Source organism: Populus nigra, chromosome 10 (assembly GCF_951802175.1).
Source record: "Populus nigra chromosome 10, ddPopNigr1.1, whole genome shotgun sequence".
NCBI lineage: Eukaryota > Viridiplantae > Streptophyta > Magnoliopsida > Malpighiales > Salicaceae > Populus > Populus nigra.
This window is the reverse complement of record NC_084861.1, coordinates 16,417,153-16,441,066: the sequence shown is the minus strand read 5'-3', so window position 1 is coordinate 16,441,066 and position 23,914 is coordinate 16,417,153. Positions and strand designations below refer to the sequence as shown.

The following is a 23,914-nucleotide window of genomic DNA, read 5'->3' as shown; positions in this document are numbered from 1 at the left end:
CGTAACTCGCTACATGAACAAACAAGATGTACGTAAAATCTCTGTAATTGGGCAGATGCATTTTCCATCTTAAACATCCCTTTCAGATTCTAACGCAAACCACATGTTAACAAGGATTCTTTCCACTGTATCCCCACGCCGCTGAACCTAGAAAGAAAATGCATCTTAAGCAGACCAGCTACAGTAATCATATGGTCTGATCCTAGCTCTACAGGGCAAGGTCAAAAATCACGAAGTGTATGTGTGCTTGAAATGGTGTAAATTGAATGAATGCTATTGTATTAAAAATAGCAACATGCCAAATTTAACAGAATATATTCGAGAATATATTAGAGCATCAGGGTATCAATATCATGCATGAATGAAAAAGGACTCAAATCAGTCACAATATAGATGAAAAAGGACTCAAATCAGTCACAATATAAAATAAATTCATCATCGCTTAAAATTTAGAATTAAAAACTCCTTGTGTTATCAACCAATCTTAGATTTTTTGTAGTAAAAAATAAAATAAAAAACCGCCCCAAGTCTGATGCATCAATGATGGATAGACTGCTAGATCAAAGCAAGCAATCGTCTCTCGAAGGCAACCTCCTGAATACATTTTGAGGTATCGGTGGAAGAGTAACTCGAAATCTTGGAGACCTCATCATGTAGGTGCCAAAAAGAAAAAAAAGCAACCGGAAAGGCACGAGGTAAAACACTATCCAAGCGACTAGGCAGAAGAGTGTAAAGATTAAAGTAGCTCTTCGATCCCTCCATGAAAATATAGCATGAAACCTCTCCAATTGAGTCGCCAAGTCGCCTACTGTTTCTTCTATCCTGTATCCAATGGCTCTCAATCTGTCATACCTGAGCCTCAAATCCTCGAATGGCGCAGATGAAGGGAATGTGTCCAGCTCTTCCTGCCAGTCTAAAGTATTCACAGATTCAACTTGTGATAGATTCGTATCCAAACATAGAATGTCTCGAGGCCTCTTGAAATAGTTGCGCAGAGCTTTCAAGAAGAGGAAGGCAAAGAAAGATGGAATTATGATCTCTGAATAATATACAAAAACTGAAAACGCTGCAAACATGACAATCGTCGTCCTTGAATTCTTCCACTGGCGTAGGTCATCAAGCCAAATCAAAGCTGTCTTGAGGAATTTCAAACATTCCATCACTCTCTGGAAATTAGCTTTTCCTCTCCGGATGCTCCATACAGGTCCCCGTCCACTCAACATAGACTCCACCACCTCTCTTCTTAATGGTGGTTCAGCACGGGCAAGTCTCATGGCTATGTGACGAACAGCCTGGTTCCTTAAACTATCTATTTGGTACACAGACATTGGGTCTGTATAGGCTGGTTTGGGAAGCATAGGCTGCGTGTATTGATAAATTTTGTCACCAGAACCTTTAGTATAGATAAATCTTAGAGTGAAATGAAGTTCCCCCATTTTCTTCACCCCATCAGGCATCAAGGCTACCAGAGGATAGGCATATTTATATATCCGACCAAATTCAAGTGTAGAAAGCCGAATTCTGATTACCTTGCCAATTAATCTATCAGTTGCCCATCCATCCCCTGCTTGTAAATTATTGTTGTCGAAAACTCCGATAGCAATCACTGTGCATGGATCCAAAACATCCCATTGATATTGTTTCATCCATTTTGGTTCTAAACTGCTAACAACAGTGCTAGTTCTTGTCCACTTGGGTCCATATTTGGCCACACAATAAGCATCAGTAGTTTTCAATCCATTCTTGGATTTCATGGGCACCAACCCTTCAGCTTTTAAGATTCCTAACTCCAAATCTCCAACTTTTCCTGGCGTCAGTTTGGGTGATGATGCCTTCAAATCAGTACTAAATAAAGCAGGTTCGTCGAAAACATGATACACGCCATCCAAATATATAGTGACACGAAGCTTACTCGAGAACTTCTCCATCGGCCCCTCTACCACCCCATACCTTTCAAGATTGATTATCTCTTCACTTGGAAGAGGAGGCAAGAGTCTCTGAGTAATTTTATGCACAGGCTTAACACACTTCCCCAAATAATCCACCATATTATCTCCTTTATCATCTTCCACACTCAAAATCAAAGCATCTTCGAATGGCTCAGCTACAACAAACATCAACTCCTCATTCCAGCTTGGATTCACACCCTTGTTCTTCGAAACTTTGGTCTTCAAAACCTTATTCCCCAATGTAGCCTTCACGTAAACTTCAGGTTTTCGATTTGGATCCCAAACTACCAAATCTTGAGCACCATTCACCTTTATTTTAAGATACCAGAGTCTTGGCGAATAGTACACCTGTGGACGAGCATTAGATACCTTGTCAACACTAACAGATGCTGCGTCTAAATGCCAAGCTAGTGAAAAGGCATCATCCACTTGATTCCCCACCCATATAGCCAACATCAAATTTCCTGATCTACCAGAAACTCCATTCTTATCTTCAAGTCCATACCACTGCGGTGCCAATGAAGAATCCCCCTGAAGCCGAGTAGGGATATCACCTATACCAACTTCAATGCTACCAATTATCTCATTAGTCACACTTACCTTACCCCTCACCGAAATCTCTATAGTCTTCGCTTGAAGACGATCTTTGTTGAAAGCAAACACCTGGTTCCAAATGGGGGCTAATGTACCTTGAATGTACTTGGTTGTTGCCTTATAGTTTCCACTCTTCACTTCAACATAAGTAGCTTGATTCAAAGGCAAGTGGGAGGCTCTCACAACTTTTACATACACGAAATACAGTGGTTCAACCAAGGTGAGCATGTTGGGAGTCAAGGTTTTTCCTCCATCAATGTTTGGTTTTATCTCCCTGAGAGAGAAGTCATGCTTCGGCGGCATTGCACAATCTGCAGCAACAATTTAAAGATTTCAAAAAAGGGGAAAAAACACGGAGAAAACCCGGCCAGGCAAAACTGCATGCATGCGTGAATTATTCACGCATGCTATGCACAGTGCGAAGGTAATTATAATTGCCTTCGCACTGTGTCAAAGGAACTGAATTTGCAAAGTTGGGAAGAGACTCACCTGGCGCTGTTGAATTGGAGCTGCGGTCCGGGGGAGAAGAGAGGAAGCTGACTCCGGTGGAGAAGAGCTTCTCACGACTGAGCAGCTGATGGACGCTGGCCGGAGGAGCACGGTGGGGAGAGAGGTTTGTCTGTTGGAGCTTGCAGCTTACTGCCGTTCACGGCTGGTGCAGAGCTGCTTGCTGGAGGAAGATCTTCTCGGTGGTGACTGTTACTGTGTTGCTGAAACCAGCACTGCCGCTGCTGGGAAGAGAAGGTTGCTGCTAGTTCTGCCACTGCAGCTGGGGAAAGGTGTGGCTGAGGAGCACCTGCTGTCGTTGCTTCAACGTAAAAAAAGATTCCAGGTGCTGCTGCTATCAGAAGAAAGAGACTCAAGTTCTCTGCATGCCAACAGGATGCTGCTGAAACAAATCTCCTGCTGTTGCTATGGCGCAGAGAAGAAGCTCCTGCTGGACTGGATTGAAGCCTACGGTTGGGTTGACAGAAGATATTGTTCTTCTCCTATGCAGGTAGCGGCTGAGAGGTTTGCCTGTTGGAGCTTGTACGTATGGGTGCTGTAGAGGTCTTGAGAGTTGAAACGAGAAAGAAAACCTATCTGCAAAAATAATAAATAAAAGAGGAAAAACAAGTTAATCACTTCAAGCTATAAAGGTTTTTTTTTGGTTGCTGTCAAAGGACCATCTCACCTAAAAGCTTAAGTGAGGTCTCAGGATATGATTTATATTATTCTCTAACACACCCTCTCAAGTGAAAGCTCTTTAGACTTGAAACTTGCACAGGCTCACTTTACCTTGTGCTTAATTTTTATCAAATAAATAGGGATGGTGAGATTCGAACTCGTGACCACTTGGTCATCAAGGCTCTGATACCATGTCAAAGAACCATCTCACCCAATAGCTTAAGCTTTTAGGTGAGGTCCCAGGATATGATTTATATTATTCTCTAATAGTTGCAAACTAGAAGAAGTATATTGCCTTGAGCTAAGTACCTTTCAAGCCCGAAAGATTATGCTAGGTGCATGTGTTGGAAGAGATTTGGTACATGTAAGTGTATGGAGAGTGAATTAAATTACATATTTAAAGAAGCTGAATAAATATTACAGATTTGGCAATATCTGTATTCGGAAAGGAAACAAGGAGGGAAAGAAGAGAAAAGGAAACTTGACTAATGAACTTCCTTTATTTAAATTTCCTCTTGGGGGGTTTTTTCTTATAGTGTTGCGTACGGGAGTAACAAAAGGAAATATATACCATGGAAAGTAACCCATGTTTGCCTCTCGTTTTCTTTCTTATTGTTTCTTGTTCCATTGCCCAAATCGAAGCTGGCATGAGGCAAAGTGAAGCACTTGGCCATCTCTACAAGGCCAAGTTGGAGGGAAATTCTAACATTGACAGCGCTCTTCTTCAAGCAACCGAACATGCATGTAGATATATCCAAGTTTCATCATCAAGAGGGATTAAAAGAGAAAGATAGAATAGAGAGCTTTCCTGGACAGCCAAAAGTAGAGTTCTCGCAATATATATGGTGGTTATGTTACTGTTGATAAATCTGCTGGACGAGCACTCTATTATTACTCTGTTGAGGCTCTACATTCTAAAGAGTCCTCGCCTCTTCTTCTCTGGCTCAATGGAGGTACTTACCTCTATCTCATCCTCTGGTATTTCCTTTCCCGTTCCATGTTTTTTTTTCTCGATTTAATTCAACATTCCTTTGTACTATTTAAACAAGTTGAAGTTTTTGAGTTTCTTTTGCTCCCTCGTTTTCTGTTTTTTCTTCCTTTCTCTTGATACATTTAGGGGTTAATGTCATATACTTCCTTCTCGATGATCACCAGAATTTAAACCCTGAGTATACAACTTATTATATTATCATGTATAATCCCTTATCTTGTGGCAGATAACTTGTCTTTTGATTTCAGTATCAGAGAAAGCTTTTCTGAAAACATATCGTCTCACCGCAAACCAAAAAACCACCAAATAATATATATTTGCACTCTACTCCACAAGTAACAAGGAGGGAAAGAGGAGAGTAGTGTTGCTTGCTAGCTTCTGTTGGTGGAAAGATGAGAAATAGAATGCGATGTTAGTTTGTTGATTTTGTAGCTTTTCTACTATACGTAGGTGAACGTTCCCAAGACAAGGAAGAGTTACTGCAAAAACAAGGAGTGCAAAGGGCACACTTACACAAGGTTACCCAGTACAGGAAGCTGGGGAAATTAAGATGGCCTAGCTGCTCAAGGAAAGCTAGCGCCGATATGATCGCAAGGAGTCATGCATGGAGGTCAGACCAAGCCTGTTTCCCAACAATTTTGTATTCTTGTGTATTTGCTCAAGTACAAAAACAGAATTTACATGACTGTTACCGGCCATAACTCATCTGGAGTGTGATTTCAGGTCTTTCCTGTTCTTAATATCGTTGGTTCTCCTGTTAATAGGCTAGAACAACCGGTCAAGAAGAAGATTGTGTTGAGGATGCAATGCCAGAGTTGCAAGCACGTGTCCCAACACGCAGTCAAGGTGTATTTTCTCAGTTTTTATACTTGTTTAAGACTATCAGCACCTGTTTTGTTGACTACCTGTGCTATCACTTTTTGGATGATCTGCAAAATACTGCCAGTCATGATGGCAAAAGTTGAGGTTCGTGTCCTTCTGGTTTCCTCCCCTGTTTTACAGCAATATCGCATGCTATGCGCTATGTATCTTTATGTATGATCATCCAGCATTTGGATGATGATTGCATGAATGCCATCCATCATATGAGCGAATGCTTCTGAGAGGGCACCTTCTTCTTTAGCTGCGGCGGCAGTCGCTAGAGATGGGGTTTATGTGCTCGTGTATGAAAAGGTATAGAAGACTCGGCCTCTTAATTAGTTTCGGTGGCTTGTGGAAATCTTTTGTAAATATATATTAGAACAAACCAGAAAGAGAATGAAGTTGAGATCTTTAACCTTTTAATCTTACTTCATTTTTTTATTATAGATTGATTTAAGTTGCATTTCAGCTTTTGATTTATAGAGATGACATTAGTTTCTTTGGTTATAAACAATTTTTAACTTAATTCAAGAGTAATATTTAAATTTAACTTGTGGGTTCTACATACAACTACTCTTTCTTAAAAAAATGTTTTAACATACATCTAATTTATAATTTATTTTTATTATAACATTAACTACAACTAAAATGATTAATATTTTCTTATAGCAGAAGTTATTGTGGATTGTAAATGCTTTTACTAGATTGTATTGTTCGGTACTATAACAAAAATATTGTAGATTATGAGTATTTTTAATGTGGACTCAAAATAAATAGATTTGGCTAAAGAACCCAAGATAAATGGGTCCTGCATCAGGACCCAAGATAAATGGGTGCTGATGTAGGACCCAATGCTTAAACCCCAAGCTATAGACGTAGGGTGTTATGTCTTGAGTCCTTCGTCAAAACCCACTGCTTATAGATCCTGCATCAAAACCTTTTTAGCTTGGGTTCTCAATTAAGATCCAATGATTTAAGGTTCTTCATCAATACTCATTTTAATTAGATCCTGTATAAGGACCTAATGATTTTGAATCACGTGTTAGGACCCATTAAGTTTAAATCCTGCCGATAATTTAAGTCTCTTAAATTATTTGTCAGACTCAATTTTATTTATGTTTATTATTTATGTTATAAATATTTTTTTTATAATTCAAAATATTCATATAAAAAATATTATTATTTGTATTATAAATATTATTATTTTTATTATAATTCTAAGTATTAATATAAAAAATATTATAATTTATATTATAAATATTTTTAAATTTTTTAATATATTTTTTTAATTCAAAATATCCATGTAAAAAATATTATTATTTTCATGCTGTTGCTTTTCTTATTTACTTTCGTAGTCTTCTCCAAAATCCAACCAAAGTCTCTTGCATCCCGCGAAACGCGGAACCAAGAAATCCCCATCTCGAAACGTTTCAAACTCTCCATTTTTTCTCAGATCAGTCTACAATTAAACACAGAGGAGATCCCTGTTTATTGTGTTTTGGAATTAGATCTAAGCAATGGCGAGGGGTAGATCGTCGTCGTCGTCAAGCAAATGGAGGTACTGTAATCCATCGTATTATCTCAAAAGACCGAAACGCTTAGCTTTGCTTTTCATTGTCTTTGTTTGCGCCTCTTTCTTCGTCTGGGATCGTCAGACTCTCGTAAGAGAACACGAGGTAAACCAAAAAAGGAAAAAAATCTATTCAATTTCTCTCCTAATTGCTTGGTTGTTGAGAAAATGTGATAGAAACCGAAGGAAAATTATGAGAGTTTACTATTTTTGCAGGTGGAGATTTTGAAATTAAATGGGGAAGTGAATCAGCTAAAAACTATGGTAAAAACCTAGAAAGGATCTGTGATTTCATTGTGTTGTTTTTCGAGTAAAAATTTTTTATAGTGATTTTTCTTTTGTTTGGTGAAGTTGGAAGGGTTAAAGAGTGGTGGTGGAGATGATGGTAAGTTGATTAGTGAGAAAAAGGATGTGCCTGACGAACCCATTGATGTTGAGAGAAGACAGAAAGTGAAAGAAGCTATGATCCATGCATGGAGTTCTTATGAGAAGTATGCGTGGGGCCACGACGAGCTTCAAGTAATGATAATTCTGTTTCTTTTTTGACCAATTTTGTTGATTTTATGTTTTGTTTCGGAGGTATGATTTGGATTTATGCAAGTTTGTGGTTTGTGCTTAATTTGTTTCTCTTCTTTTGCAATGCATTTCCACTGAGAAAAATTGAATGGCATTCATAGCCCATGTATATATGATAGTCAAGCTTGTGCTTTGTTTTCTCCTTGCTGGATGTCACATGGATCATTGAATTAAGCTAGTTTGATTCCTCAAGTAGGATAAAGTGATTAACTGGTAAATTTTACCTAAATATTCTATAGAAATGGCACCTATAGAAATGGCACCTAGGGTAGACTAATTGGACATGAAAGGTTATTTTTGTATCTTTTCTAAAGGCTTTACATACTCAGCATGTTAATTTTTATTTTTCTTCCCCAACAGCCGCAGTCGAAGAAAGGTATTGACAGCTTTGGTGGTCTTGGAGCAACTCTAATAGATGCTCTTGATACTCTATATATTATGGGTTTAGATGAGCAGTTCCAAAGAGCTAGAGAGTGAGTTTTCTTTGCATTTCCGTATTTCCCCTTGCACTTATATGTTACAGTATGCTTTTGCTTTTCTCATAGTCAGTAATGATAGTTAGGTGCATTCATAGAGCAAATTTATGCTTTAACGTCATTGTTTTTACTTAACTCTTCCATTGTTTGTAGGTGGGTTGCGAACTCATTGGATTTTAACAAGGATTATGATGCTAGCGTGTTTGAGACAACCATAAGGTTGCGTTATCAGGTTTAATATGTAGTTATTGTTGTTTTAGAAAATAACAACTGTAACGATGCCATGTTTCAATTGTCTGTTAGATTAGTTACATTTCAGAGATTGATCATCTTGCTGATATATCCTGTCCCTTTAAATTGAATCCAGAGTTGTAGGTGGACTGCTTAGTGCATATGATCTTTCAGGGGACAAAGTTTTTCTTGAAAAGGCCAGGGACATTGCTGACAGATTGCTGCCTGCATGGAATACGCCTACTGGGATTCCTTACAACACCATTAACTTGGTACATGGAAATGCTCATAACCCAGGATGGACTGGTGTAAGTCTTAGTACTTTTTGTATGTATATTCAATCACTGTCTCCTTATCCAGACATTATTATCTCATAGGAGTAAAAGATGTGTTGCAGAGCTTTAACTTGTTCAGATGCTTATTTTATGCTTGCTTGCAAACAATGGAAGTATTTAATTTTTCTTTCTCTTTATTGTAGGGTGACAGTATTCTTGCCGATTCTGGCACAGAGCAGCTTGAATTCATTGCTCTTTCTCATAGGACAGGAGACCCGAAGTATCAGCAGAAGGTATCTTCTCCCACGTCTCCATGCATATGTAATTGCCAGTGTTCTTTGCATTACTGTGTCAGAGCTTCAGATATGATGGCCTTGGCCTTGTATTTTGCAAAATGATGCCTGTCATTAATTTTCTGGTCCTTAAAGCTAAAACTGGACTTGATTTGTTATTTGAGAAAAGCATAAATAAGCGGGCTTATTTTCTTTGTATCTTATTATTTATTAACTTCAATAAAAATTAGTGATGGTTAATTCATTGGCAAGTAGTTGACTTTTTTGTGATAGTTAATTTGTTGGCAAGCAGTTAATTTGCTTGAGAATGAATGTTTCAGGCAGAGAATGTTATAGCAGAGCTTAATAAAACTTTCCCTGACGATGGTTTGCTTCCAATCTATATTAGTCCTGATAGAGGAATTGGATCATACTCGACCATAACTTTTGGGGCAATGGGTGACAGGTATTGACCATTTGAAGACTTTGATATGAATTATTTATTGTTGATGGGGCTTCAGTTTTGTCATCTATGTTGACACTGCTAAAATAATCAATGCTGAACTTGTTTACTGAAAATCTGTTTGCAGCTTTTATGAATATTTGCTCAAAGTTTGGATTCAAGGGAACAAAACTTCAGCTGTGAGAAATTATAGGTGAGATGTTGTCATCGTGTTACTTTTATTTTATATAAAAAAAATGGCCTGCTTTACTGGTTTGAAAATGAAGAAACAATATTCTTACTGAATTTAGATTCCTGAGGAAGCCGAGCTCCTGAATAACTGTAGAAAAAGAATTATCACCTTGCTGCTTTGAGGAAATGGGAAATTTTCACGTCATCTGTCTCATCAAATTCAGTTAGGTTTCTTGACTGTGGGATTAATATCTCCATATGGGATTAATATTTCCATCCTCCATGCCACTGTAAAATGGGATAAAAAAAAATTCAAGTACAGTAAGGTCCAAAATGAACTCTCCAAAGAGAAGAAATAGTACATGTTAAGTACAGGAAAGGGTGACGTTTACTTCACAATTCCATTTTTAATGTGCCAGGACTCTCTCTCTCTCTCTCTCTCTCTCACACTCACTCCACTATTTTAATTGAAATGTATCATGTACTTATTGTTGTTTATTGAATTTCTTCCTCACAAAAAAATTCAATTTGAAATATTGGAAGCAGAGAAATGTGGGAGAAATCAATGAAAGGTCTCTTAAGCTTGGTTCGGAAGACGACACCATCATCTTTCACATACCTTTGTGAGAAGAATGGAGACTCACTGTCAGACAAGGTACTATTTGTTTTTCATGCCTTTAGATGATAATATGGCATGCCGCCTTAGCTTCTTGTAATCTTCATTACTCATCAGAAGAAATGAATAGTTTGAATTTGTCTGCCTGCTTCCTTCTCTCTTTTAATATGCAGATGGATGAATTAGCATGCTTTGCTCCAGGAATGCTGGCTTTAGGATCATCTGGTTATGGGCCTGACGAGTCTCAGAAAATCTTCACACTTGCTGAAGAGGTATTTGTAACATCCTTCAAATCAAGACTTGAAACCATTGCATGTTTAGTTGGGTAGTTAGTGGTCTTCATCCTAAGGTACATTTACTAGACATGGTTGCCAATATAAATTTTTGACACATTTTTTCATTTATTAGACTAGCAAATTCTGTTGCAGGTTATAGATCATCTTCCTATTTTCTTTCCGGCTGATGTTTCATGCCTGCATATGTTGTGTTTGTAAATGATGTGGGCTTGCCATATGAAGTTGGTAACACAGTGACGACCTAAAAGATGTGAAAAACTAAGATGTAACAATTTTATTTGTGTGAGCACGTGTGTGCAAGACTTTGCAGTTCTGCTCATTCATACGTGTGCGTTATTCCCCTCTTGCTCACATTTGTAGCTCTTTTTATAAGCTATGTTTTGCTTCATGATGATCATGGTGCATCTGTGCATCTTGGCCACTGGAACTTCAACTTGCTCCCAAGTATAGGCACTTGTGCAGATTTCCCAAGGGACATATGCATGCCCCTGATAAGGTTGCACTTTGTTGATCTAATTGGGTACTCCTTGTGCTTTGGTCATTCATTAGTACTCTCAATCTAATTCGACACTCCTTAGGTCACCCTTTTGTCAGCTACTAATATTTACCTAATTGTGCTTTCCTTTTGCCTTATGCAGCTTGCTTGGACTTGCTACAACTTCTACCAATCAACACCTACAAAATTGGCTGGGGAGAATTATTTTTTTCGTCCTGGGGAGGTAAGTCATCATCAATGCCCTCCAAGTATGCAATCAATTATTTCCATCTGATGGTTTTTCCATACATGTCATTTTCAGGACATGAGTGTTGGTACATCTTGGAACATATTGAGACCAGAAACTGTTGAATCGCTCTTTTACCTGTGGCGTTTTACGGGCAACAGGACTTATCGAGAGTGGGGTTGGAATATATTCCAAGCATTTGAAAAGAACTCACGTATTGAAACAGGCTATGTTGGACTAAAGGATGTAAGCGTTCTGGCCCACAAAACCATAATGTATCATTTGTTTACATTTTTTTGTGTAGTATTGCTCTGGGATGATCTTTTAAAGAACCATATTTTCTGTCAGAACTTGCTCTGGGATGATCTTTTAAAGAACCATATTTTCTGTCAGAACTTGCTCTGGGATGATCTTTAAACCATATTTTCTGTCAGAAGCAAAATCTTCTTAAATATTTGGCCCTAGGAAATCATATAGGACTTAACTGAGTTGTTTTACTCTTTTTGAGTTGAAGACAATTATTTTGCTAGTAATTGGGAGGGTTTTTTTAATTTCAAGTGCTAATATGAAGAGACCAGTCGATGTTTCTATAATTGCTTAAGTATTCTTGTGGCCCCTTTGTCTGAAACAGCTGCTCTCGAGTTTTAAACTTGGATTCTTATATTGTAGCCTAAGATTCTTGTGGCCACTATATGATTACAGTTGTCTTGCCAGTACAGTATTTGATTATACTTGTATTTTGGAGAAAAAATTTCACAACATAAAGAGTGATATATTCTCTTTGTTTCCCCCCATGGCCGCTACTGACCATCTGCTCTGCTGGTATTCTCAGGTTAATACTGGAGTCAAAGACAATATGATGCAAAGTTTCTTTCTGGCCGAGACTCTTAAGTATCTTTATCTTCTTTTCTCTCCATCTTCAGTCATCTCACTAGATGAGTGGGTTTTCAACACAGAAGCCCACCCTCTAAAAATCGTCACACGACATGATGGAGAACATGTTGGACAATCAAAAAATAGCCAAACAAGGACACTTGGCAGGAAAGAAGGTCATTTTGGTTGATCATTAAGATTCATTGCTGTCCATGTTCTTCGATGAATCCACTCAATGATTTGAGGCTTCCATCTGATGACAAAACGGAAGAGTTCGTAATTATCAAAATTAGATTGCAGTGCCCCATGGAGTGCTGTTCACATTAGAAAATAAAGTGGTTCCACAGCTTTTCTCCATTTCAGGCTGGTAGAAATGTTGTATTTTATGGCGAGGATGAACACAATGTTGGGTGTAACATAGAAAATAGTTTACTGCTTACTGATATTATTATTTTATAGAAAAAACTTTTTTTCTCACCCTAATTAGCTTATGATAACTTTTGCTTAATACAATGCTGGACCCAAATCATAATTTTCTTAAATTTTATGTATTGCTGGTGGGGGCTGTTGATTCAAGCTCATAATTTGCTATTGGAGAAAAGATTTGTCTTAATCCAGTTAAGTAAGCTAATTAAGGAAGGGCTAATTGTATATGTTTTACATTGTTTTCCTCGGAAGTCAGAGAAATTAGCTGTCTGAGTGTAAGATCGGAAATCTTAATGGTTACTTGTGCGGAGCCTTGCTGAAAAATTGCCCTTTTGACTTGAGCGCAGGTTAGACGGTTTACGAGGCTTGTTTTGCCATTTTGCTTAAGCATAAAATGGTTCCATGGGGTCATCTAGTGGTTAAAAACTAAGGATCTGTATAGGTCTCGGATTCAAGCTTTTAGGACCATTTGGGGTTTAAGATTTAGGTGAGAACCATCCCTACCGTGTGGCCTAAGGTCCATTATATGGACAAAATGTTGAACCAGAAAGACTTGGCACAAAATGGCAAGCTATTTGTGAACCGAGGTAAAACTAACCACAAAATAATAATAAAAAAAAAACCGGAACATGTAGATCCATGGTAGTGCCCTCATTTTGTATTTACCTTTCTCCAGTGGTAGAACCCTATAGGAAGAATCTTAGGCGAATGGGCCAAATTATATAGAAATTCATGCACCTTTCAAATTCTAATCCAATTTATACCTGGATAAAACAAAATGTAGTAATGCATGATCATGCATTAAGCTAAACAGCTATTGTCCTAACAGAAATCATAAATGTGAAACCAATTTTACACTTCAAAAGGCTAATAAAGTTCATCTAATCCTAAACCAATTCCATGACACTAAGAGTTGGTCAAATCTTTTATTCCTCCAGTCCATCCCCTCCAACATGGTCAACAGCAACTCGATCCATCCACTATGTTGTGACCTCGGATCCTAGTACTTACCTTCTTGAATACTTTTCACCGATTCCTACATTAGCACCAGCGTTAATGCGCAAGGCTAGACACAGAAATGATATAAGAAAGAAAGGTTTCCTAGATTATCTGTCTCCAAAGAGTGAGCAAGATGGAGGGTGATAAATTGTGGACTATCAATAAGGGATTGCCATGACTTTGATACACACTTGAAGCGAACCAAAATCTTGGCAGGGAGGAAGCAGAGGATGTTGATAATGATATCTAAAGGGAGGATTGGCATTCTGCATGGATGATATAGGAAGCTGTAAAAAGAAGGGTTTTGATGCCTCTGCTCTATCTCTGTATATATTGGCTCTGCCTTGAGGCAGAGTATTGTAAAACAGGGGACTCTGTATCTAGATAGGGTAATAGAATGCGACACGAAGTATAATTCTAGTAAAACTGAGATAAGGTCTATCTAGTCGATGGATTAAATTAACCAAAAGTGGAGGATTTCTTACTGGTTTTAGCATATAAGAGGATATGACTAAAAATACACAGGCCCATCTCACCTCCCATATGCTCTACACAAGTTCTGGTTTGCCAACTCGACACGATTGAGTTGGAAAGTCCACCAATGGATCCCATAAGGAAACAGAACTTCTTATTTTTAGGAAAACATGATTTTATTTGTGAGAATAAAAAGGAAAAAAAGGTAGCAGTTTGATTGAATTTGTTTATAACCTGCTTTCTGACGTAGGTTTTTTCTTTGCTACTCTCTAACTCAATGTTGCTGAGATGCAAGTCCAGGACTCGGACTGGTGTAGAATTTGTGCTGGTGGATTGGTATTGAATATAGCTTGAAAATACACAGCTCAATTGGTTTAGAGCCATAACAATAATGATTAATGAAGTGTCCTCCAACATTTAGCTTCCAAGCCGAACAATCCTGTGCTTGGCTATATCTGATTCTGACACACGTGGTTCGGAGACACTGCTAGCTGATGCTCCCTCATCTCTCGAACCCTTGCAACTTCCAGGATGTGGGTTTGGAAAAACAGACAGGGCCTGGTGGTGGACTGTCAATGTTACAAGGAAAGAGAAGAAAAATGTGCAGGAGAAGCACAACATGCCTGATTCTGTTCAATGTGGCACAAACCGATCAACAGAGGCCTCGGAAGCTGAAAACAAAGGACTCTCCAACTTGCTCTCTTCCTAACAGCGTGTGCATTGAAGAAAGAAAAAAAACAGAGAAAGAAAGGGAAGAGGAAGAGCCTAAGCAGTTCTCTCTCAAACCAAAATAGTAATCCATCATTCACAATTTTAGTCAGAAAACCAAAAAAGAAAAAAAGAACTATTGTTAATCACCTAAACCATTTTGATGGAATTTTATCCTCTACCACATAAAAAAAATTTCTCCCTAACCAATGTTACTCTGAGGATGACAATTTCATACAAATATTATGGATATCAATCAAAATCTATTCAAATAAATAATTTTTTTATAATTATCTTTACCAATAAGCAGTCACAGGATATGAGATTTGTCAAACTTAACTAAAACTTATATATGAATACTTGAAAATCAATAAAAAATATTTTTCTTACCAGTTAAATAATAAATAAAATATAAATATATTAGAAACTCGACTCGTGAATAGTTGTTGCCCACCCCCATATAACTCACAATGACTACATTAAGTGATGCCATTGCATCCTCTGAAAGTTTCACCGAGCCTTCGGCCCTCCACCTTTAGCTTCTCCTGCAAGTCAAAAAAATTGTTCAATCAATTCAACAATGGCCCTAGAGGAACAATAGAATTCATGTGTAACCATGGCTTGTTTATCCAAACAATAACGGGTTAAATCTTGATGTACGAATTGCTAAAGCTAGTCTGAAGAAACCATTATTCCTCAGCACCCAAAAAAACACCCTTATTGATTTTTTGGAATATGAACTTCCATGAATCTTTATCTCTGTGAATTGAAGTAAAACTATATCACGATTCTTTGAATAAGCTAACAAAGAAAGAGATTATGGTGTATTAGATAATGATAAGTCAATTAAATGCTAAAAGACAGATTAGGTTTTCCTATATACTGATAAGTTAATTAATTCGTAAGATTCTCAGTAGAGGACGGAATTTCCTGACAATGTCAGTATAGGTAGCGGTTGAAGATGTCGAAGTCACTTGATATGGGGCTGTCCGATCAAAGAGCTCCATTCTTTCCAGGCTGACAGGATTCTCTATCCATTCTGGGAAATATTCTATTGCAGTCAAGCACCAAAAGTTCCCAACAGATCCTGATATTCCACACATGATATACAGCGAAATCTATGTTGCAAGAATAGTGGAGAAAAGAATTCAGCCCCTCCATCATCTCCAGCCGAGATGTTCAAAAATTGTTAAATCCTGTCAACATTAAGCATGAAAAGAAACTAAGTACAAGTATGTTGATGGAGGCGGAAGCGGAAGACGGTAAGACAAAGAAAGAACACCTTAATTTTAATGAGCAAAATGAGTTCTAGATGTGAAACTCAAGTTTGCAAGTTTTTTTTTTTCTTTTTCTAGAATAAAAATAATAATGTTTGTTTTTTTAGAAATTTACAAAGTTTTAAATAGAATAAAAACTCCATCTTAATTAAAAAATAAAAATATGAGATTTTAAAGGAAGCATAAAATCCAAAAATAACATGAAATTCAAAATTAATAATGAAATAATAAAAACTGTCAAAATCAGGATCATAAGGCGAGATCTGCAAAATCTAAAGATTTGACAATAAAAAAAGATATTCAAAAACTCCTGTAAAAATTTGAGTATGATCCAATGATCGAATCAAAAGTTATAACTCTTTTAAGTTGTTATTCTAGTTTGATATGACCAAAACTTCTCTTAGACCTAGATTTATCTTATTTGTTCATAAATATACTTGTTAAACCATCTACATAATCAATCTATCTAAAATAAATTTTTATCTAATTATAATAAACTCATATGTAATTATCTAGAATCACCTGCTGTTATAGTAACGTATCAGCTTGAGATACACATCAAGAAAATGCAAAAGAGACCTCTTTTCTCTCCTTGTCTAGAAGCGTTTCATCCTAGTCTAAAAGTATCAGTGTTTAGTCCCTCGTTTTTCTTTTAAGCAGTTCGAGTGGGGTGTTTGTTAGCTTAATCTTCTCGTTGATGGGTACATTTAGAGCTACCGAAAATCAATTTATTTTTTGGATTAAAAAAGACTCTAAAAAGACGTTGCTTTGGTTTTTTAAAACTTTAAACGATGTTGATTCAGTTTTTTTATCAAGATTTAGGAAAAAAGAAAGACTTTGTTTCTGTATTAAAAAAACAAATTCTATGTAGAATGTAAATCAATGAATTAGTTGGGTTTGATAACTATATATTAAAATACAAATATAAGTTTTAATACTGTTGGGGTCAGGGTAGTTAGCTTAATTGGGCATTTAAATATGTAGACTTTGGAGCATGATCAGTAAATCAAATGAAGCACACCTAACATGTGGGCTCACGCAAACGTTCCTGAAGGGTTTGTTTTAGTCATATAAAATAAAACCAAATGCACACTTGGCTTACTGTCTGTGCCTGTTCTTATAGCTTTTTATGACAAGACAACAATGAATGAAACCTTAAATTAACAATAGCTTAGCTTATGTGTACTTTTCCTTCTTTTTTTTGGTCCGGACAAGCTTGCACCTTGACTACTCGTTCTTGACGTTCATTGCAGTATTATAAAACTGTTATTGAAGAAAATACCTTCCCATGTTTTCTCCACTGAACAACCTGTCCCTACTTCGATTCCAAGTCAGAGAATTCTCTTCTTCCAATAAAAACAACCATATGGCTTGTTCCAATGCCAGTCAAATTTGGATTCTGTAATCTTAAGGCTCTGAAGCAAAGTTTGTGTCTTTGAAGCTTCTCGATGGAAGAGACAGTCTTGCAAAGCTTTTAGCTTGTGTTCGACAATATTATTGAAAGAATCCTCAAATTATTACTTTTTTTTTTATTTTCATGTGTTTATATTAAAATCAACTAAAAATATTAATTTAATATTTTCTTAATAAAGAATATTGAAATTGTTTAGACTCGCGCCCTTTAAGACCCCGCCCCCCCTGCCACTATCAACCACCACCAAGCAACTCACAAAAATCCCTTTGACATTTCACCTTCTAGCTCTCGTTTTCTCTTAGGACTATCTCAGGTGTCCAAATTCTTAGTTTTCTTCCATGTCTAGCTATACCGTTTGTTGAATCTTAAAGCATTCCTTGCAAAACCCAGCTTCCTTTAGACTATGAGTTCTGTTTTGAATCATGTCTTCCTGTTATGTTGGTACTTTGTGTCTGTCTATACCGTGTCTGGCTTGAACTATGATGGGTCGACTCTGTTGTCACTCTTGAGGCGGTGGAATTCTGTCCCTCCTTCCATAACTTCAAGCTGGAATGCATCAGACTCAACTCCATGTTCTTGGCTAGGTATAGGATGTGATAGTAGAACCCATAGTGTAGTTTCTTTGAACCTCTCTGGTTATGCAACTTCTGGTCAATTGGGACCAGAGATTGGACTCTTAAAGCATTTGAAAACCATCGATTTGCACACCAGTAATTTCTCTGGTGACATACCCTCACAGCTAGGCAATTGTAGTCTACTTGAGCACTTGGATTTGTCCATAAATAGCTTTACTGGAAAAATACCTGATGGCTTTAAGTACCTTCAAAATTTGCAGTATTTGAGTCTTTCCTTTAATTCACTCTCTGGTGAGATACCTGAGAGTCTAACCAAGCTTGAAAGCCTTGCCGAGTTGCTTCTAGATCATAATAGTCTTGAGGGTAGAATTCCTACAGGTTTCAGCGATTGCAAGAATTTGGACACCTTAGATTTGTCCTTCAATAGCTTTAGTGGGGGTTTCCCTTCAGACCTTGGCAATTTTAGCAGCTTAGCAATCTTGGCCATTATTAATAGTCACTTAAGAGGTGCCATCCCATCTTCCTTTGGCCACCTAAAAAAGCTTTCTTACCTTGACCTCTCCCAGAATCAATTGTCTGGGAGGATTCCTCCTGAACTTGGGGACTGCGAGTCGTTGACGACCTTAAACTTGTACACAAATCAACTTGAGGGAGAGATTCCGGGTGAATTGGGAAGGCTAAGCAAATTAGAGAACCTGGAATTGTTTGACAATCGCTTGAGTGGTGAAATTCCTATCAGCATTTGGAAGATTGCAAGTCTTAAGAGCATCTATGTGTACAACAACAGTCTTTCTGGTGAATTACCGCTTGAGATGACTGAGCTCAGGCAACTACAGAATATCTCACTGGCACAAAATCAATTCTATGGGGTCATTCCCCAAACTTTGGGAATCAACAGCAGCTTATTGTGGCTCGATTTCTTTGGCAACAAGTTCACTGGTGAAATTCCGCCAAATCTTTGCTACGGGCAGCAATTGAGAATTCTTGTTATGGGTTCCAACCAACTTCAAGGCAGCATTCCTTCTGATGTGGGAGGCTGCCCAACACTCTGGAGATTGACCCTCGAGGAGAACAACCTCTCAGGTACCCTTCCACAGTTCGCAGAAAATCCTATCCTCCTGTACATGGACATCAGCAAAAATAACATTACAGGCCCAATTCCGCCCAGCATTGGGAATTGTAGTGGTCTCACTTTCATTCGTCTTTCCATGAACAAGCTTACAGGGTCCATACCCTCAGAGCTAGGTAATCTTATAAACCTTCTGGTAGTGGATCTTTCATCCAACCAACTGGAAGGTTCTTTGCCATCTCAGCTGTCAAGGTGTTACAAATTAGGCGAGTTTGATGTGGGGTTTAATTCACTGAATGGCACAATTCCGTCAAGTTTGAGGAACTGGACGAGCTTATCCACTTTGGTTTTAAGTGAGAATCATTTTACCGGGGGCATTCCACTTTTCCTGCCAGAACTTGGAATGCTTACAGAGCTACAACTTGGTGGGAATATTCTAGGAGGTGTGATTCCTTCATCCATTGGATCGGTGCGGAGTCTGAAGTATGCCTTGAATCTCAGCAGCAATGGATTCGTCGGAAAACTTCCTTCCGAGCTAGGGAACTTGAAAATGCTTGAAAGACTTGATATATCAAACAATAATCTGACAGGAACTCTAGCAATTCTTGATTATATCCTTTCATGGGACAAGGTCAATGTTTCAAACAATCATTTCACAGGTGCAATACCGGAAACACTGATGGACTTGCTTAACTATTCTCCGTCATCATTCTTGGGCAATCCTGGCCTATGTGTCATGTGCTCTCCATCAAGCCCCATAAAATGCCACAAGAACAGAAATTTCTTGCCATGTGACAGTCAAACAAGCAATCAAAATGGACTGTCTAAAGTGGCAATCGTAATGATAGCCCTTGCTCCTGTTGCTGCTGTTTCTGTGCTTCTTGGAGTGGTTTACTTGTTTATCAGGCGCAGAAGATATAGGCAGGATGTTGAGAACACTTCTCTAGAGGGTCCATCTTCACTACTCAACAAGATGCTGGAAGTTACTGAGAATCTAAATGACAGACATATCATTGGGAGGGGAGCTCATGGAACAGTTTATAAGGCTTCATTGGGAGGAGACAAAATCTTTGCAGTAAAAAAAATTGTATTTGTAGGCCACAAAGAAAGGAACAAAAGCATGGTTAGAGAAATTCAGACCATTGGGAAAATCAGGCACCGGAATCTGCTCAAATTGGAGGAGTTTTGGTTTCAAAAGGACTACGGTCTAATCCTGTATACTTACATGCAAAATGGGAGCCTCTATGATGTCTTACATGGAACCAGAGCACCACCAATCCTGGATTGGGAAATGCGGTATAAGATAGCTATTGGAATTGCACATGGATTGGAATATATCCATTATGATTGTGATCCTCCTGTAGTGCATAGAGACATCAAACCAGAAAACATTCTTTTAGACTCTGATATGGAGCCTCATATCTCTGATTTTGGCATAGCTAAGCTAATGGATCAGTCTTCTGCTGCTTCAGCACAGTCCCTCTCTGTTGCGGGAACCATTGGATATATAGCTCCAGGTAACCTGTTCACCTACTGTTTTAAGCATCTACTTATTATGTTATCCTGCTACTGTTTTTCTTGTAGAGAAAATCTAATCATCTTTCGCTTTCACAGAAAACGCATTTACGACAATAAAGACGAAGGGATCTGATGTTTATAGTTATGGGGTTGTTTTGCTTGAGCTTATAACTAGAAAGAAGGCACTGGATCCCTCATTTACGGAGGGAACAGCTATTGTAGGGTGGGTTAGGTCTGTTTGGAACATCACGGAAGACATCAACAGGATTGCTGATTCAAGTCTTGGAGAGGAATTTTTGAGTTCTGACAGCATCAAGGATCAAGTCATTAACGTGCTTTTGATGGCTTTGAGATGTACTGAAGAAGAGCCTAGCAAAAGACCCTCAATGAGAGATGTTGTCAGGCAATTAGTAAAAGCAAACGATCGCAGAAGAAGGAGGTGAAACTATAGTACTGTTATTGACGGATTGATTCTATCAGATAGCGCGGTCCCTCTTTTCCGCATGTTTTTGTGCAGGGATCCCTGGTTTTTCAATCAATACTCGTTAAACATTTCCATTTCTTGAGAGATTTCTTACAAATTGTTTCTTGTATCATAGGGGTGATAATGTTTCCTTTGTATCTCAGAATTTTTAGGACGTTAGCTTTGGAATTTTGAACAAAATGACATCTTAGTTTGAATCATCAATCATGAATTCTTGATCACGCTCACTAACATTGAGACTAGCTACCACCATATGACTACTGTTTTCATAAGATGAACAATCTTCCACCTTTGAGTTGAGCAGATCATAGTCTCAATGAATTTTATATTGATAGCTTTTAACATTCTTCTGAAGCTTGAACGAAATGGCATCTCAAATACTGACTTGATTTCTGTTAGGTTGGTTGCCATTGCATGTGCAGCAAATGGTTGGCACCAACCATTGACTATTGGCAGCCACCATTGTTGAATGAGCTGGAGTTTGGCAGCCACCAATGTTGACAACAAAGCAAGAAGAGCTGTCATGAAATGCCTATAAATAGAGGTATTATGTGAGAGCAAAATTGTGAGAGTTGTGAGAGTGAGGGAAAACGTGAAGTGAAGAGAAAGAGGAGCTGCTGCCATGGGCAGCAGCCCTGCTGCCATATGCAGCAGAGTGTATGAGCTGAGAGTTGAGTGATCCTCCTCCATGTATTTATTGTATTCTTTCTCTATCCCTAAATAATATGAACTCTCTCCCGTGGATGTAGGCGAATTTGCCGAACCACGTAAAATATTATCTCAGTGTGTTTACCCCTCCGATGAGCAACTATCAGTACACCGGAATTACCAACAATTGGTATCAGAGCACATGGTTTAAAGGGGTGTTTGATTTTTGCTCAAAAATAAAAGTTGTCAAAATTATGTTTTGACCATACCACTGTGTAGAGGAGGAAGAGACGAAGCCACTGTTGAAAACCGCGTCAAAATCGGACGTCGGAATCCGCCGCACGTGCCGGCGAGGACACTGCCCACGCGCACAGACGCGCGCCACGCATCACACGCGTCTTCTTCACCCGGATGAGCCGACCCAACCCGAATACCAGACGACCCGACCCACGTGCTAGACCCGGATAAGGATGACGTCAGCATGATGTAATTATGACATCATCACGCACAGTCAGCATGTCATGTCAGCGCCCAGTCATCAGCCACGTCAGCAAAGTGGGACCCACCTGCCACGTCACCAACCGCGAGCCGAGCTGAGCCGAGCCGTGCGGCGAGCCGAGGGACAGGATCCAGTGTAGCTGATCGTACGTGCAACCGGATCTGAGATTAAATCTGAGCCGTTGATCAGGCCAGAATTGTTTTGATCAAATCGTAGCTGTCTGAAATGCGATTTGGACGATTTCAGACTTGTTTCCAGCTAATTTGATCGTTCCGGATGCAATGGTACGGTCCGATCGTTGAGATTTGAGACCGAAAGTGGTGGTGGTGAATTATTAAAGAGAGATTGCCCGATCAGGAGGCATCTGATGGTCTTCGTGGTGGTCGATGAAGATAAAGAAGAAGGTGCATATGTTTACCCAATTACATGTGTTGAACTGCTAAGTGGGGAGAATTTTTCAGTTGCCTTGAGGGAAGGCAAAATTGGGATACTCTGGACACCCGATCAAGTGGACAATTAGAGGTGTAGAGTGAAAACTGATGAAGACCAATCTTGACGAATCTAAACACTGGTAGTCTCGCCAAATGTTGAGAAATCATGTGTTAAACCAGTATATTCCAGATCACTTGTAAAGGAAAGCCGGGACAAAGCTAGCAAATGGTTGTATATACGAAAAGGCAATACGATGGATAGATATGGCCTAAGAAGTTCTGTCTAGGAGATTGGGTTTTAAGCGGGACCAGTGTGACCCCTCCAATCTTTCCTGGGAACTTGCTTAGTGGAAGGATTATCCATACGGTACTATTTTCGTATATATAGCAGTTTGTAATGAAACAGTTGAAGACTAGCAGGATGACGGAACAAGGGAACAGTTGGGTTCCGAAGGTTCAAGGATCTGATGGAGTGGTGATTTCTCCAATGAAGTTAGATTCGGTGACTGTGATTTCTCCAAGGGTAGAATTGATGAAGACCCTAATAATGGAAGAGAAATACAGCAAGGGGATAAAGATTGGCACCCTATTTTGACTTGGACAGGTGTTGTGACAGGATGAGCTGCTGTCAAACATAAGCAAGGAATAGGGAGAAATCTGGAGAACAGAAATTGCACGAGGGCACGCGGAGATTGTGCAGGAGTACCCGTAGGATCCAACGAGGTACTGTAATGAGACAACAGGTGCAAGGAGAAGAAGTGTTTCCAGATGAAGCTCAGAGCAGAGACTGTTAAAGTTTGTACAACAAGAAGTCTCTTATGCTCTTAATGAAGACAACAGGCGAAGACCTTTCCAATGCATGCAAGGATGGAAAGAGAGCTGTTGCAGAGGCACCTAATTAAAGGGGTGTAAACGCCTGTGATAAAAGGCGACCGCCTATGATGAAAGGCGAAGACACCAGAGAGAGTTGGTGTAGGTTGAGCTGTCAAGCAGAAAAGCACAGAAGCTCCAAACATAGAAATCGAGGTGGAGGATTGCGAGGAGTATACCGCAAGTTTCTCTTTCTATATGATTAGTGGCAGCTATCTCTCCCATAGTGCACATGGTGGTAGAGAATTCTGGAGCCACTTTGAAGCATCTCAGCTGAAGGAGGATGTGATCACCTATGAAAGGTGAAGACACCTTAGATGGAAGGTGTGTGAGGGCCGTGATAGAAGCCCCAATTCAGATCGCCTCATGACAACAGGCGAAGACACCTTAGAGAAGGTGTGAGGGTCATGATAGGAACC

General features: G+C 38.8%; 3 protein-coding genes across 3 annotated transcripts; 2 read left to right on the top strand and 1 right to left on the bottom strand.

Moving 5' to 3' along the window:
• Nucleotides 1–560: 560 nt before the first annotated feature.
• Nucleotides 561–2,846, bottom strand: LOC133705807 (FT-interacting protein 3-like). The gene has a single exon (XM_062131184.1). The coding sequence runs from the start codon at nucleotides 2,844–2,846 to the stop codon at nucleotides 561–563; it is 2,286 nt and encodes a 761-aa protein (XP_061987168.1).
• A 4,063-nt stretch (nucleotides 2,847–6,909) lies between these two features.
• Nucleotides 6,910–12,580, top strand: LOC133705683 (mannosyl-oligosaccharide 1,2-alpha-mannosidase MNS1-like). The gene is made up of 14 exons (XM_062131025.1): nucleotides 6,910–7,238; nucleotides 7,349–7,396; nucleotides 7,484–7,651; nucleotides 8,069–8,181; nucleotides 8,338–8,403; nucleotides 8,552–8,723; nucleotides 8,894–8,983; nucleotides 9,304–9,428; nucleotides 9,553–9,618; nucleotides 10,143–10,251; nucleotides 10,386–10,484; nucleotides 11,147–11,227; nucleotides 11,306–11,476; nucleotides 12,063–12,580. The coding sequence occupies exons 1-14, from the start codon at nucleotides 7,080–7,082 to the stop codon at nucleotides 12,291–12,293; spliced, it is 1,698 nt and encodes a 565-aa protein (XP_061987009.1). The 5' UTR covers nucleotides 6,910–7,079; the 3' UTR covers nucleotides 12,294–12,580.
• A 5,072-nt stretch (nucleotides 12,581–17,652) lies between these two features.
• LOC133705975 (receptor-like protein kinase) lies at nucleotides 17,653–21,278 on the top strand. Its single transcript, XM_062131444.1, has 2 exons — nucleotides 17,653–20,562; nucleotides 20,660–21,278. The coding sequence occupies exons 1-2, from the start codon at nucleotides 17,805–17,807 to the stop codon at nucleotides 21,004–21,006; spliced, it is 3,105 nt and encodes a 1,034-aa protein (XP_061987428.1). The 5' UTR covers nucleotides 17,653–17,804; the 3' UTR covers nucleotides 21,007–21,278.
• Nucleotides 21,279–23,914: the final 2,636 nt, after the last annotated feature.

Bases quoted from the DNA above. Each gene is read 5' to 3' on its own strand.
- LOC133705975 (XM_062131444.1), top strand. From the start codon at position 17,805: ATGAGTTCTGTTTTGAATCATGTCTTCCTGTTATGTTGGTACTTTGTG. The intron at 20,563-20,659 runs GTAACCTGTTCA...TCGCTTTCACAG, and splicing joins CATTGGATATATAGCTCCAG to AAAACGCATTTACGACAATA.
- LOC133705683 (XM_062131025.1), top strand. From the start codon at position 7,080: ATGGCGAGGGGTAGATCGTCGTCGTCGTCAAGCAAATGGAGGTACTGT. The intron at 8,984-9,303 runs GTATCTTCTCCC...TGAATGTTTCAG, and splicing joins ACCCGAAGTATCAGCAGAAG to GCAGAGAATGTTATAGCAGA. The intron at 11,228-11,305 runs GTAAGTCATCAT...TGTCATTTTCAG, and splicing joins ATTTTTTTCGTCCTGGGGAG to GACATGAGTGTTGGTACATC.
- LOC133705807 (XM_062131184.1), bottom strand. From the start codon at position 2,846: ATGCCGCCGAAGCATGACTTCTCTCTCAGGGAGATAAAACCAAACATT.